Here is a 16,606-nt window from a genome sequence, read left to right on the forward strand (position 1 = left end):
ATACTACATATTTCTATGTATTTGAATGATGTGGTTTCCAAAGACTCCAGCATCAAACTCAATAAGGAGGCCAATTTAATCCACATATAATTGAATCACAGTGGCTCAGTTATGCACTGTTTTAGATTATGAATCTTGAATGTATAGATTATTTTATTTGATTACTCTCATTCAATTTGGGCATCTTCCTCAATTTTTTGTGCGTTTAAAAGTTTAAAAATATTTTTCACATGGAAACGTGATAGCAGATGAATCAGATAATAAATTATCTGATTTTTTGTGCGTTTAAAAGTTTAAAAATATTTTTCACATGGAAACATGTGATAGCAGATGAATCAGATAATAAATTCACAGGACAAACTATTCCTGAACTGACCAGCGATTTAAAGGTATTCATCAACTATCAAGCCAACTCTCCCTTAGTTTTTATTCTCTTAAAGTTCTACCTTATTTTCTTAAAACATTCTAGTCTAATTTGATAGAATACCTCTTTCTCTTACTGCTCCTTATCAGACTATACTGCCTGTTCCTCTCCTCATTCCATAGCTAATTCTTTTCCTTCCCTTGCTTGACTGTTCTCCAAAGAACTGTTACCTTTCGACATACTATATACTTCTGGTTTTTTCTTTTCCTTTCTTTTCTTTTCTTTTTTTTAAATTTATACCCCTGTTAGTTAACATACACTGTAGTCTTGGCTTCAGGAGTAGAATCCGATGATTCATCTCTTACATATGACACCCACTGCTCATCCCAACAAGTGCCCTCCTAAATCCCCACCCCCCATTTAGCCCATCCCCCCACCCTTCACTCCCTTCAACCCTCAGTTTGTTCTCTGTATTTAAGAGTCGCTTATGGTTTGTTCCCCTCTCTGTTTTTATCTTAATGTTTCCTACCCTTCCCCTATGATCATCTGTTGTGTGTCTTAAATTACACCTATGAGTGAAATCATGGGATATCGGTCTTTGTGTGGCTCGTTTCACTTTTATTTTTGTTTCTATTGTTTTTCAAGACCACCTGTCCCTACTAGATAGTAAACCCCATTGGTCTGTTGTGTTCACTTGCTCTATCATTAACACCTAGGATGCGTGTTACGAACCAGATGTTCAGGAATATTGCCAGCTTGAGGAAGGGCAAGATAGACTTTGTAAACCAAAAATCAGGGGGCTGAAAAGTGCCAAAAATTCTGTTCTTGCAGCTATTGTAATGGTTTTGAACAAAAGGGAGGACTTTTGCCTGTGAGGTCCCGCCTTTTGTCCCCTTGCCCCTCTCTGTTGTGGAAGAAAAGGAATGTTTTCAGAAGGGAAAATGAGAAAATAACTTTTGGAGTCAGGTACCCACACATTCTTGTTGGCCTGGCACAATCCAGGTTAAGCTCTCTTGTCACCACTCACTTTCTGCCAGTTCCCCTTTTTCCTGTCCACAGTGCCTCAGTCCGGGTGGGACATTATATGGCCATCCCCACGCATGGTGCCTTTGTGAACCAGATAGAAGGCCTAGAACCTTTCACCAGATGAAAATGCAGATAAAATGTGTGCATACAAAATCTCGCACACAGTTTCAGATTTGAGGATTTAAATTTTTTTAATGTTTATTTTTGAGAGACAGAGAGACACAGAGCCCAAGCAGGGGAGGGGCAGAGAGAGGGAGACACAGAAGCCGAAGCAGGCTCCAGGCTCTGTCTGAGCTGTCAGCACAGAGCCCAACGTGGGGCTCAAAGTCATGAGCTGCGAGATCATGACCTGAGCCGAAGTTGGACACTCAACCATCCAGGCGCCCTCTCAGATTTAAAGATTTAGAAGGAGGCCAAGTGGCTCCCCTGAGTTGCAGCCACATACTCTCATAAGCTGTCTTTTGTTGTGATGGTGGTGATGGTTTTGTTTTTGTTTTTGTTTTTTTTGAGGGTGGGAGGGGGAGAGAGAGAGAGAGAGAGAGAGAAAGAGAGAGGGACTCTTAATCAGGCTCCACACTGAGCATGGAGACTGACACAGGGCTTGATCTCATGACCGTGACATCATGACCTGAGCCAAAATCCAGAGTTGGATGGTTAGCTGACTGAGCCACCCAGACGCCCCAGAAGCTGTCCCCGTTTGCAGCTAATCTCAGAGCTGTGAGAGAAAGACAGAGACCAGTGGGACCTGAGGATTCGAGAGATCAGGTGGAACGTTTAAGCCAGGTCTGGGGGTACAACCAGATTATGTTCATGTGGCTTCTCAGGTCATGGTGAAGCCAGTATCTCCAAGACTGTGTGGAGCCATGGGAGAGTTCTCTACTGGACCAGAAACCCTCAGAAATGCCCCTAGACCATTCACAAAGCGCAGAGAGAAGCACCCAAGGGTGCACAGTATGGGCTCTGTATTGTAGTGCACTGATTCCCATAGTTCTGGAGAAAGTGTGCCTGGTGAGAGACAGGAGGAACATATTGTAAACACTGCATTTTCTCGCATGAGAGAAAAGTGTCCTGACGAGATGAGACCATGCAAAGAGAAAGAGAAATGGTAGGTAAGTAACAGAAGGAGCCACAGTGAGCCGGGAAAATTGACTACTTTGTAAGCTGGGATTGGTTGCATTTGCTTACTTTAGGGATGAGTAACTATGGTCCAGGCTCTCTGCAGAGTAAATGGTGAGAGAGAGCCTGAGGAGCTAGGATTGTTTCTTCCAGGACAGGATGTGAGTGGAATGTGTGAATTGCAAACACTCAGCAAATGCTTTTTAAGGGAGTGTAGGAATAAAAACCGGGTTTCAGGGTCAAAGATTAAAACAGGATTGTCTGCACACACCCCATGACCTGGAAATTTCGTCTTGTTTCTTACGGCTTACACGATAGAAGTATTAGTGTGTATGACAATTATACGAGTAGGGAAATGAATTATGTCGTTTATTCATTCTCAAGCTCTGGTTGCTATAGTTCCAGGATGAATTTGAGGTGGATGCTACGAGATACTTAAATATGGCTGATTGGTTGGTAGTTTCCCCACAAGGAGTTTTTGGTTCCTCTGAGCATTGAGTAGGAAGGAGTCTGTGCCCTTGAATGGATCAAGCCAATAAGTAGGTCACCCTCATGCTGCTTTGTCAAGGATTGCTTTGATTATGTCCTCTTTCTAGTCCTTTAACTTGCTTATCAATGTTGTACAACGGTCCCCTGCCCAGACCGCTCCTAATGTAATTGTTACCATGTGACCTTGGTGTTTGTGAAGGAATTTAAGGCTCCAGTTTTCCTTTCTTTCTGCCCTTAGTTCTTCATTCTGTCCATTTTCTATCCAAACTGGACTCGCTCCCTGAATATGCTCTATTTTCCGCAGACACCTATTCTTTTTTTTTTTTTGTTTTAATGTTTTATTTACTTTTGACAGAGAGCACATGAGCAGGGGAGGGGCAGAGAGAGAGGGGGCAGAGGATCTGAAGCAGGCCGTACCCTGACAGCAGCGAGCACAGCATGGGGCTCGGACACTCAACCGACTGAGCCACCCAGGTGCCACCTGCAGAAACCTGTTCTTATATACTTAGCACACACATGCCTCAACGTACAGTCCTGGGCCTTTCACCCCATCCTTCTATGCACACGTTCAAGGTGTCATCCTCCTTGAGTCCTTTCCTAATCCTCCCAGCCAGAAGTAATATTTCTCTCCGCGGAGTCCCCTATCACTGGGTTTTCATGTTTTCTTACATTGCTCTCATTTTATATTACATAGTAAATATTTAGTGTGTGTTATATACAATTTATATACATACAATATGGTTTAATGTCTGAAATGTTTGTATTTCACTTATTTTTTTAATAATTGTTTTTTTTCATGCTTTTTTATTTTTTAATTTTTTTTTTAACATTTATTTATTTTTGAGACAGAGAGAGAGAGAGAGAGAGAGCATGAACAGGGGAGGGTCAGAGAAAGAGGGAGACACAGAATCTGAAACAGGCTCCAGGCTCTGAGCTGTCAGCAAAAAGCCCGACGCGGGGCTCGAACCCACGGACCGCGAGATCATGACCTGAGCCGAAGTCGGACGCTTAACCGACTGAGCCACCCAGGCACCCCTCATGTTTGTTTTTGAGAGAGAGAGAGAGAGAGAGAGAGAGAGAGAGAGAGAGCAGGGTAGGGGCAGAGAGAGAGGGAGACACAGAATCTGAAGCAGGCCCCAGGCTCTGAGCTGTGAGCACAGAGCCTGATGCGGGGCTTGAACTCACAAGCTGTGAGATCAGATCTGAGCCGAAGCTGGAAGCTTAACCGACTGAGCCACCCAGGCACCCCCTCCCCCACCTTTTAAAATAATTTTTCTTTATTTTTTTTAATGTTTGTTTATTTTTGAGAAGCAGAGAGAGACAGAGCGCGTGTGGGGGAGGGGCAGAGAGAGAGGGAGACACAGAATCTAAAGTGGGCTCCAGACTCTGGGCTGTCAGCACAGAGCCCGATACAGGGCTTGAACCCACAAACTGTGAGAAATGACCTGAGCTGAATTTTGCTGCCTAACCGACTGAGCCACCCAGGCGCCCCTCTCTTATTTTTTTATAGAGCAGTTTTAGGTATAGAGAAAACCGTTGAGAAGGCGTTCATACTCTTTGCCCCCAATTCATCTATTATTACTGTCTTGCATTCATGTGGTACATTTGGTATAATTCATGAGCCCCTGCTGATGCACCACGATCTCTCAGGGCCCAGAGTTTACTTGAGGCTTCACTCTTCATGCTGTACATTCTGTGGGTTTTGACAAATGTATGATGTCATGTATGTACCACGATTATGTCATACAGAATGGTTTTACTGCCCTAAAAACCCCCTGTGCTTCCCTCCCTCCCCCAACCTCTGGAAACCACTGATCTGTACTGTCTCCATAGTTTTGCCTTTTCCATGATTTTATATAGTTGGACTCATACGGTACATAGTCTTTTCATACTAGCAATATGCGTTTAATGTTCTTCTGTGTCTGCTCCCAGCTTGATAACTCATTTCTGTTTATTGCCGCATAATATTCCATTTTGTGGAACTCCAGCAATTTATCCACACACCTGTTGAAGAACATCGTGGTTGCTTCCAAGTTTTGTCAACGACGTATAAAGTTGCCGTAAATCTCGGGCTCCAGTTTCCACGTAGACATGAGTTTTAAACTCCTCTGGGAGGGGCGCCTGGGTGGCTCAGTCGGTTGAGCGTCCGACTTCGGCTCAGGTCATGATCTCACAGCTCGTGAGTTCAAGCCCCGCGTCGGGCTCTGTGCTGACAGCCCAGAGCCTGGAGCCTGCTTCGGATTCTGTGTCTCCCTCTCTCTCTGCCCCTAACCCACTCACATTCTGTCTCTGTCTCTCTCAAAAATAAATAAACATTAAAAAAAAAAATTAAAAAAAAAAAAAAAAAAACTCCTCTGGGTAAATACTAAGGAACGTGATTTCTGGATCGTGATGTTAGCATGTGTTTCTCGTAGCGTCCACCTCAAATCCATCCTGGAGGAAACCCTATGTTTCTTTTTTGTAAGAGACTCTCTTCCGACGTGGCTGTACCATGCCGCATTCCGAGTAACAGTGAATGAGAGTTCCTGTGGCTGTGCCTCCTCGTTGGCATTTGCTCTTGTCAGTTTTTGGGTTTTAGGCGTTCTAATAGATGTGCGGTGGTGTCTCATTATCACTTCAATTTGCAATTCCCCGATGGCATATGATGTTGGGCGTCTTTTCCTGTGGTTGTCGCTGTATATCTTCTTTGATGAGGTGCCTATGAGATCTTTTGCTAAGTTTTCAAGTGGGCTGTTTGTTTTCCTGTTGTTGAGTTTTAAGAGTTCTTTGGATATTCCAGGGCTTGATCGTGTATGTATCTTGTGAAGATTTTCTCCCATTCGTGGCTCGTCTAACCATTTGGCTAACAGTATCTTTCACAGAGCAAAAGCTTTAATTTTAATGAAGCCCATCTTAGCTTTTTTTCCCCCCCATGGATCAGGCTTTGGTGTTGTTATCTAAATAGTCATGGTCAAACCCCAGGTCAGGCAGATTTTTGCCCGTGTTGCCTTTTAGGGGTTTTATTGTCTTATGTTTTATATTTAAGTCTGTGATACATTTTGAATTAATTTTTCCCAAGAGTTTAAGGTGTGCATCTAGATTCATTGTTCCAGCATTATGTGGTGAAAAGATCATCTTTTTTCCATTGAATTACCTTTGTACCTTTGTCAAAGATCAATTGACTCTATGTACGTGAGTCTGTTTCTGGGCCTTCTGTTCCGTTCTAGTGATCTGTTTGTTCTTTAGCCAGTCCTATATTGCCTTGATTGCTATCAATTTATGGTAAGTCTTGATGTTGGGTTGTGTCAGGCTTCTCAATGTTTCTCTTTCAATGTCTTGTTGGCTCTTGTGGGCTTTTTCGCATTCCCGTAAAAGCTTTAGAATCAGTTTGTCAGCACCCACAAGATAACTTGTTGGGATTTTGATGGGAATTGCATTGAATTGTTTTGTTAAAATCAGGGCGTCCCTCTTTGCATCCCTCACTTTTTTATAATAAATGGATCTGGAATTTATTTATGAGCTTATTGTTACATGGAGCTTATTATTACTCAGTGTCGATTCATCTGGAATTTACTTAAATTAGTATGGAAGTTGATTTTTTTTCCCCTGTAGCTAAGCAAAACTTCCATCATTGTTCATGACTGATGATTCCCTTTTTCACTGATTGCGAAGCCTTTTTAGTCATTACATTAAATTATATTACATTAAATTCATACATCACCAAATGTGTTACTCTGAATTATGTATTTTGTCATACATGTCTGTCCATTATTATGCCCAAACAGCACCGATTTGATCACTGTATTTTGGAAATGTTTTAATATTTAATAGGACTAGTTTCACCTCACTACTTTCTTCCCCTCAAAAATTGTTCATACTCTTCTTAATTATTTATTTTCCCGAATGAATGTACTTGTGGCATTTAATCGAACATTGTAATTCTCATAAGAACCTACCTGGAAGAGAGCCACTCTATTATTTCTTAGCACCTATCTTGTTTAAATCATGTTATTATTAAAGTTTATGCAAGAGTCATTTTGACGTATTCTGGCTTAGAGAAAGTAGGTGTTCCTAAGGATTTGGACAAATTCGGAAAGCAATTTAAACAGTATTACAGGAACTGCTCCTTTTCTAAAATGGGAGTCATTCAGAAGCAGTAAATCTTAGTCCTCTATTATCTAGTTTAAATTTTAGAAGAAAAACAAATTAAACCTCAAGTAGGTTTTCTAAACTCTTTCCTGGAATTAAGTTAAATGTGTTAGTGTAGGAAATTGCTAAGTTTACCGTATTGTGTTAAGTCCGTTTTACTGTTTCACAGACTCCCCAGAATGTGAAGTTTCTGCCTGATTAATACAAAAATCAGAATAAAGCCAGGAAATTTGACTAAAGTGTAATACAGTGAATTTTACTGGATTTTTGTGACTTCATTTGCTTAATTAAATTTATGATGAATTTTTTTTGCCCTTAAACTAATGGTAGAAAGGACTTCAGGGTCTCATGTGGTTTAAAATACAAATCATGGGGTGCCTGCGTGGCTCGGTTGGTTAAGCGTCCGACTTCAGCTCAGGTCGTGATCTCACGGTCCGTGAGTACGAGCCCCGCCTCGGGCTCTGGGCTGATGGCTCAGAGCCTGGAGCCTGCTTCCGATTCTGTGTCTCCCTCTCTCTCTGCCCCTAACCCACTCGCATTCGGTCTCTCAAAGGTAAATAAACATTAAAAAAATTTTTTTTAATTAAAAAAATAAAATACAAATCACATTCCATATTGAACTGTGGAGACATACTTCTTTTTATTTATTTATAACATATATGTATGATTTATATATGTATAATTTATTTTTTATTTATTTATAATTTCCTTAACATTAGCACCACATCTATTCTAATTTAATACTTTGTATTTTCCATTTTAAAATTATGTGGCTTGCTCTTGAGAGCGTTTAAGTAAACACCTCAGTTTGAGGTCCAGCAAATCTGCGATTCTATTATTTATTTATTTATGTATTTATTTAACGTTTATTTATTTTTGAGACAGAGAGAGGCAAAGCATGAACAGGGGAGGGGCAGAGAGAGGGAGACATAGAATCTGAAAAGGGCTCCAGGCTCTGAGCCCTCAGCACAGAGCCCGACGTGGGGCTCGAACTCACAGACGGTGAGATCATGACTTGAGCCGAAGTCGGACGCTTAACCAACAGAGCCACCCAGGCCCCCCATGCAATTCTATTATTTATAAATATGTATGAAAATTAAAAAGAAAAGAAAAGAAAAAAAAATCCTTTCTGTTGAGACTAATATTTATAGGAGAGAAAGCGAGTATAAATATAATATAAAATATAAAAATATAAATATAAAAATACCTAGCACAGGTAGTAGGTTCTTAATGATATTAGTTTCTTTCCCCTCCTGCTGCCAAGGGATGAGCTCATTGCTTGTTGAGATGTGATTGACCTACCTATATGCCGATATTTAATAAAAGCATATAATGTGGCTTTCTTTTAGTTCCTTATTAAATGGCAGTCTGGTAACTTATTCAATAAATAACTAGGCACCAAGGAATCCATGTTTTGTGTGGGGAGGCAGAGGAAGGAAACATGTAAGCCAAAACAAAGCAGTTTTAATTTATTTTGAATCTTTTATTGTTTGCGTGAGGTCTTGTTGAAAAATGAGAGAAAATTTCATTAGTTCCCTTTCCAAGTTGAAGTAGATCACTAATTGTTCCTTCAGCTGTTGAATGGATATGGAAATTGTGATATATTCATACAAAAGAGTGTTACAAAGCCAGGAAAATGAATTAATTCCTACTACCCACGACAGTGTGATGAGTTTTACAAACTTAATGTCCACTAAAGGAACTAAATAAAAAGAGAACATAGTCTATATTTTCAAAATAAGAAAAGTAAAACTTGGGCGTCTGGCTGGCTCAGTCAGTTAAGCATCAAAGTCTTGATCTCAGCTCAGGTCATGATCTCACAAGTTCCTGAGATCGAGCCCTGTATCTCGCTCCACTGACAGTGTGGAGCCTGCTTGGGATTCTCTGTCTCCCCCTTTCTCTTCCCCCACCCTGCTCATCCTCTCTCTCTCTCTCTCAAAAATAAAATAAGTAAATATTTAAATTAATAGTGATAGAATAATTGCTCTTTGGGGAGGGTGTGAAGGAAGTTTCTAGGTCATGGTCGTGTCCTCTGTTTAGATCTGGAGCTGATTACATGGGCTCATTTACTCAGTAAAATTTCACCAAACTCTATACTCATGGCTTGCATATTTTTCTGAACTGAATATATTCATTATTCAATATATTCAGAATTCAATATATTCTGAAATGAATATATTCATTAAAAACATGGTCTCTCCAAATCATAATTTGCTTTAAAAAATCTAGATGACTTCATCGTGTTTTGAATGCTGGAACACAGTGTGCGAATTTTCATGTCCCTGCTCCTCTATTCCAAGCTTAATAATAAACAGCCTGTGTGGTGGAGAATTATTTGTAGGGTAGAGAATTTCTTTTTCACTTTTCTCTAATTTATTACTCAAAAAAATTTAACAGCAGGGTAGTGGATTGTCGGCATGCATTAAAGATTTTGATTACTTGTTTGTGTTATGCCTTGATATTAAAAATTCTTGGGGCGCCTGGGTGGCTCAGTCAGTTAAGTGTCAGACTTCAGTTCAGGTCATGATCTCATGGTTCTTGAGTTTGAGCCCCGTATCGGGCTCTGTGCTGACAGCTTGAGCCTGGAGCCTGCTTTGGATTCTGTGTCTCCGTCTCTACCCCTCCCCTGCTTGCTCTCTCTCTCTCTCTCTCTCTCTCTCTCTCTCTCTCTCTTTCTCTCTCTGTCAACAATAAACAAACACTGTAAATGTATCTATGCAAAAATCCAAACATGCTTTGAACAAGGGATACTAAATAACATGTTTGATGTTATAGGTGCATTTTACTTTCTCTCATCTTGATGTTAACATATTATACTGGGTGGCACTTAACTAACAAATAGGCTGTTGAGTCAGATTCTTGATTTCAGCTTGGGCCATGATCTCATGGTTCCTGGGTTAGAGCCCTTTATTGGGCTCTGTGCTGACAGTGCAGAGCCTGCCTAGGATTCTCTCTGTCTCTCTCTGTCTCTCTCTGTCTCTCTGTCTCTGTCTCTGTCTCTGTCTCTTTCTCTGCCTCTCCCCCACTTGTGCACGGGTGCGCTCTCTTTCTCTGTCTCTCAAAATAAATAAACTTAAAGAAGAAGAAATAGGCTGTTGAGCAATTTCAGATTGAATGCAGAATAAAAATTTGAGACAAGAAAAAAAAAGATGATGTAACTTGGATATGGTGTACCAAGCAGTGACATGGGAGTGTGGGGCTTTGCCGTTAGAGACACAATGTCAAGGTCAAGTTCCATTGTTTAATAACTAAGTGACATTTTTTCATTGTGGAGGATTTGTAACACCTTTATATGTCATTTGTATCTTCATATATAAAATGCAGATAAGATTACATGTAAAACATTTAGTTCAAAGCCTGGCAGATAGTAACTGCTTAATATGTGACTTACAGATTTAATGATAATAAAATTCTTCACCTTACACAGTAAGGCTTAACTCAAGTAATTTGAAAGAAGCAACCAAAATTTTTTTTAACGTTATAGAATAGTTCGTGTTTATATATCCTGAAAGTATTAATTAAAATATGAATACAAAGAGATGTCATATGAATATTTCATCTTTCATATAATGATACAATTTAGAATTAATTGTTTTTAGGGGCGCCTGGGTGGCGCAGTCGGTTAAGCATCCGACTTCAGCCAGGTCACGATCTCGCGGTCTGTGAGTTCGAGCCCCGCGTCGGGCTCTGGGCTGATGGCTCGGAGCCTGGAGCCTGTTTCCGATTCTGTGTCTCCCTCTCTCTCTGCCCCTCCCCCATTCATGCTCTGTCTCTCTCTGTCCCAAAAATAAATAAAAAACGTTGAAAAAAAAATTAAAAAAAAAAAAAAAGAATTAATTGTTTTTATACTATATTTTTAACTTCCGTCCTTTGCTAAATCAACTTGGAATTTAAACTACTCTTTTATTTTCCTTAATGGCAGTTTTGTTTTCTTTGAAAAATGAGGTTGCCATTTTTTTTAGTCTTATTATGATAGAATACTTAATGTAATTTCCTAGAGATGTTAATATATTTATTTTCTCTAATGTAATTTCTGCATATTTTTAAAATCCCAAATATTTGGGTAATAAATGATTAGAATAAATGTTCATTTGTCTTATATGCTTTATGGATTTGGTAATTATTTAAACTATAAAATTAATCAAGGTTATTGTGAACTTTATATTTCCCTTCCTCAATTATCTCCACAGAAATCATTCTCCTCTTCACCTTTTGCAGGCATTTAATGAAATGGTTCTTGTTAACATTAGTAAGAGATGTGTCATGAAATCGCTCTGCCTTGCTTATGCATAATTACAACTTTATTGCCCTTTAGTCTTTTAAATCTGTGGGCCATTTGTCTTGTCTTTTGTGTTGATGTGATAATTCACCTCCAGCACATGCTGTTGCTAAGCCTTTCTTTGGGTATTGGGAGACTGAGTTTGTTATATTGCTACTAATTCTTGCTACTTTTAAGAAATTGTTTCTCCTTGTAACTATAGATCAGTAAAGAGCTTCTATTACTAATACTAGTTACTGACTTTTGATTACAAGTTCTTTCTTCTAGAAAAATCCTACAACACTTTATCTTTGCAGTGATGCAAAGTGTGTGTGTGTGTGTGTGTGTGTGTGTGAGAGAGAGAGAGAGAGAGAGAGAGAGAGAGAGAGAGAGAGAATGTTTAACATTTAGAAGTGAAAATGATGGGTTAATAAACTGTCTTGGCTAATCAACGGAGTCACTGCAAGTATGGCATATTTTGTTTTCCCGACAACTATTTAAAGGAAATCATTTCACATTTTCTTGAATTACTGCTCTTGAAAGAGAACAAATACAAGGATTTGTCCTTTGGAGGTAAAAAAGTAAATGGTAACTATATTACAACTAGTCACGATTAAATTGTTTCCCTCTGCCCCAGTATCTGAAGAAACAAAGTCATCCTGTTGTAAATAAGTTAAAGTTTAAAATGAGGACTTGAACTTTATATCACAGCCAAGTATCTTAAAAATTTAGAGTGAAAACCAGGTCTTTCCATTCAGTAAGTTGTTCTCTCTTAAACAATTGTGTGTTTTTAAAACTTATAACAGATTTTTCAGAGGACTAAATGAATTATTAAATAAACCAAAATGCTCTCTTGTAAGTAGCCTCCTGGGGCTTCAAACCAATTCCACCTGTGTACTTAAGTTGATATTTTTCTATCACTGTCTAATATTTTAAAAATAACCACTGTGTGTTACGTTTATGCACATTTCCTTCCACAAGCTTGCTTACTAAGGGATGCAGATTCCTGGCCATGGCCCAAGATTTCTGCCTAACTAGCCTTAGATCTTCCCCAATTAATGAATTGCCTAAGGAAAAAAGTTACAAATAAACTTAGTGTATGAAGAGTCTGAAACAAACCTCAAGTCTCACAATATACCAATCATAGGTGTTATATTGGGGGGGTGGGTTTTGCAAACAACTCTGAGAGGGCGTATGCCCCTTAAAGTTGACTTTTTTTTTTTTTTCCTGATTGATTTGCTAGGAACCGAGGGCATTGTAGAGACAGTCTTTGTTGACATACGGTTTTTTTTTAATTCTATTTTATACTTTGGAATATAATTTTATTCACTTATATTTTTAAGGAATCTCATAATGATTATGAGACTAACATGCATTCATTAATAAATGCAATAAAAAAATTTGATGCTGATACAATTTCAGGATTTTTTGGCAAGGCATGCCTTTTGTTATATTGTGACATTTTATACAATGTGAGGAAGATTGGGGTAAGAGAAAGTTCACTTTTATTTCATGAAAGATTTTTATGGTTAGATGCTGTATTTCTAAATTGACCGCTATATTTCTATTTTCATTAAATAGATACTTACAGTTAGAGGAGAAGACTGGTCCCTAAATCTGGAAGCCTATTAGGTTTGAGAATCAGATCAGTGTTCATGTTTGCTTTTGAATAAGTTGGATTGTTATGATTTCGTGTACCTGGTGCTTTTCCAGTTTAATAACTTTAAAAGTTCCGATTACTAAGTTAATTGACTTTTTCTGGTTTATTTGAGATTAAATGTTATTAATTACAATTTGAGTCCTTTGATTTTCCACTAGAAATGGAAGATTTTGGTGCAGGGACCATTTATTTAAATGACAGTAATTGAAACTTTGCCAGGCATTTATTTGTTTGCTTGTTATTTATTTTGGCTTTTTCTTTCCCCAGCAAGTTGATGTGGAAAAATGGGTATGTGTTTCCATGTATTTACAAAGAAACTGTGATCTTAAGCAAGTGCATGTTTCCTATTGCCTCTAATCTTTTTGTTTTGCTTCTGAGTGTGGCTTGTACTATGAATATTCAAACTAACTGCTATCTTGTAATGAACGCATATTTTACTGGTCTCTACGTAGAACCTTACGAAGTTTTGGTTTTGCTTCGTCTGAAATGAGGTAGATTGGAAAACTCTCCCTACCTAGAAGTGTATGCTTTCTATATAATTTGTAATTATGATATGCTTCTGATCAACAGGAATCAGAATTGTTTATCTCTTATCCAACAAATCTCGACTACTTAATCTTAAAGCCCTCCTGCTTAGCTCTTATGTTTTCCATGCTCTATAGACATGGTGTGTTATCTGTATTAATGGAATCTTTAAAAGTACAGGTGTTGTCAGTATCGTGAGGAAAGATGCAGGTGACAGGGTTCTGGAGGCAAAGTCTGGACCAGCATTGTGACAAATCATGTAAGGTGGCCATGTTACTACTCAGATGTCACTTTCCTCATCTGCTAAAAGGAGAGAGGAATCCTTCCAGTCCTGAACACCCTGAATACTTTTAATTCTGAATGGAAATTAGAGTCTCACCAACACTTTTTTTCCTGAGCATGCAAAACAGTGAAGCATGTTTTATTATTTTTGTTGTATTATTTTGTTTTTATTTGCTTTGTGACTTAATATATTGACTTAAAAATTTTTTTTAATATTTGTTTATTTTTGAGAGAGAGAGACAGAGCAGGAGCAGGGGAGGGGCAGAGAGAGAGGGAGACACAGAATCCGAAACAGGCTCCAGGCTCTGAGCTGTCAGCCCAGAGCCCAATGTGGGGCTTGAACTCACGAAGCCTGAGATCATGACCTGAGCCAAAGTCAGAACCTTAACCGACTGAGCCACCCAGGCGCCCCAAATACTGACTTTTATTTATTTTTTTATTTTTTTTTAACGTTTATTTATTTTTGACACAGAGAGAGACAGAGCATGAATGGGGGAGGGTCAGAGAGAGGAGACACAGAATCTGAAACAGGCTCCAGGCTCCAAGCTGTCAGCACAGAGCCCAATGTGGGGCTCAAACTCACAGACTGTGAGATCATAACCTGAGCCAAAGTCAGAACCTTAACCGACTGAGCCACCCAGGCGCCCCAAATATTGACTTTTATTTTTTTTATTTATTTTTTTTAACGTTTATTTATTTTTGACACAGAGAGAGACAGAGCATGAACGGGGGAGGGTCAGAGAGAGGGAGACACAGAATTGAAACAGGCTCCAGGCTCTGAGCGGGTCAGCACAGAGCCGGACGCGGGGCTCGAACTCACAGACCGCGAGATCATGACCTGAGCCGAAGTCGGCCGCCCAACCGACTGAGCCACCCAGGCACCCCAAATATTGGCTTTTAAAGATTGGCTTAACTGATGGCTTCATTCTATATTTATTATTTTCCCTGATCCTGGGATATGAGTCTCTTGATATTCTCAATATTTTTGAGCCTTTTGCTACCTGATTTTCAGTAGCCTTTCAGTGGTGTTTCTACCACTGAAACGAATGCATGTTCACTTGGCTTTTTGTGAATCTTGGCTCTTTTTCACTTACTGGATCCCTCTATATTGATGGAAAGCTTTTTTGTTTTTTTTAATTGCCATTTCCATGATGATGATACCCACATAATTCTGAGAACTGCCACTTCTGTATTATATTTCTGGCGAGAATGTAAATTCATCATCTGTCTCTTCGTAGCTAAACGATTACTAATCCTGTTCAACTTTTTTGTTGTTGTTGTTTTGAAATTGCATGTCTTCTGTGCCTACAGTTAGAGCTCTGGTCCAAGCTTTACACTCTTCTTGTCTTGGGAATAAAGGCCTGTCTCTACGAACATGTCGGTCATCGTTTGGTGACTCCCTGCCAATGGCAGCTGTCCTAAAATGAGTCTGTCTTTTCTCATTTCGGTGCCCCTTTACTTCCATTAGTCAACTTAGGTGCTGTACCCAGAGATCACTTTTTCTTGAACCAACCAGTCAAGCCACTTTCAAATCTGGAAATAGAATTCATGAACAAATGGGAACCCTCTTTTCCTTTGTCTGTAAGTGTTTCCCTCTCTTCCTCCCTGTGTCTGGTTACTCTTGACCTACCTCACCCTGTGGCTTTCCTTTCTCTCATTTTCGTAACAGTTTCACATCTCAGGCTTCATTCTTATCAAGTTTATTCGTAAATCTTCACAGTTGAGGTTGCTTTCTGGATCTGAGAAAGAAAAGGAAGTAACACTGAGCTGAAAATCATGCAGTTCAGCTTTGCAAGTAACTAGCTTTATAACCTTATGTTACGGCTCACAAACCTGAGCCAAAGTCGGATGCTTAACCGCTTAACCAACCGAGCCACCCACGTGCCCCTGGCAGGAAGTCTTTCTTGATGACAGTGACCTTCATTGGGCTTGTCAGGTGTTAAGGCGAGCGCTCTCTGGGGCACTTGGGAGGGTTTTCTGGGGAATGCCCGTCACCAGAAATCTGACCTGTGGTTCTCTTGCCTCAGCCAATGATCCCCCAGCTGGTCAGTGGTGACGACTGCCTTGTCCCAAGGCCTCCTGGGGGCATTACGGACATCCCCAGGCCGGCTCTTTCTGGGGCAGCCTGTCTCTAGCAGCAAGCCCCCTCCTTGCCCTCTGCTGCCACAGCCTGCCTAGCCCGTCTCTTCGTCTTCATCTCCAGGCACAGTCAGACACCGGTCTCTTGTGTCCCACCTCCTGGGGGACACAGGTGTCCCCAAAGCCACTCTCTCTAGGCTTGAGGTGAGGCCAGGCTTGAGTGGGCAAGAGCAGGACTCAGAAGCTCCCAAAACCTCCTTCCAAGAACCATCCTTTTGCTCCCCGACCGCTTCTGGAAGACCAGAGCTGGGGGTCAGCCAAGGGCAGCAGGCCGATTTTCAGCCGCCCCTTTTGGTGGTATAACAGTAAGTTTGGAATGCGGTGCTCTTTGCCATCACTTTGTTCTGAGACAGGTGTCCCATTTTAACAGTTATACTTGCTTAACTACACAGGGCATTTACCAACCGCAGATTAAGACCTTTTAGGAGCCCTGTAAAATTTACATATATATGGAAAGGCAAATGGCTCCTTTGTGAATTTTCTGATAGTATAATTCCGGATAGCTTCATCAAAGGTCAGTCAGTCTTAATCAATCTCTTCCTCCCCCCTTCCCGCCCTTCCTCTCTCCACTTGTTTCCCAGTGTCTCTTTGAGCATCTTTGAGTATTTTGCATTTAATC

General features: G+C 40.0%; 1 protein-coding gene across 9 annotated transcripts in view; it reads left to right on the forward strand.

Moving 5' to 3' along the window:
- The window catches only part of RYR2 (ryanodine receptor 2), a 756,877-nt gene that overhangs the window by 276,946 nt on the left and 463,325 nt on the right, over window positions 1–16,606 (forward strand). For 6 of the 9 annotated variants that reach the window (XM_053910232.1, XM_053910224.1, XM_053910226.1 and 3 more), the window contains exon 4: window positions 13,313–13,329. The exons of the other annotated variants lie outside the window; for them this stretch is intronic. In XM_053910232.1, coding sequence (XP_053766207.1) covers window positions 13,313–13,329 — 17 coding nt within the window. The remainder of the gene's footprint in view (window positions 1–13,312; window positions 13,330–16,606) is intronic. 9 annotated transcript variants of the gene reach the window in all.

This window comes from Panthera pardus, unplaced genomic scaffold, assembly GCF_024362965.1.
Source record: "Panthera pardus isolate Hobbes unplaced genomic scaffold, ASM2436296v1 HiC_scaffold_22, whole genome shotgun sequence".
NCBI lineage: Eukaryota > Metazoa > Chordata > Mammalia > Carnivora > Felidae > Panthera > Panthera pardus.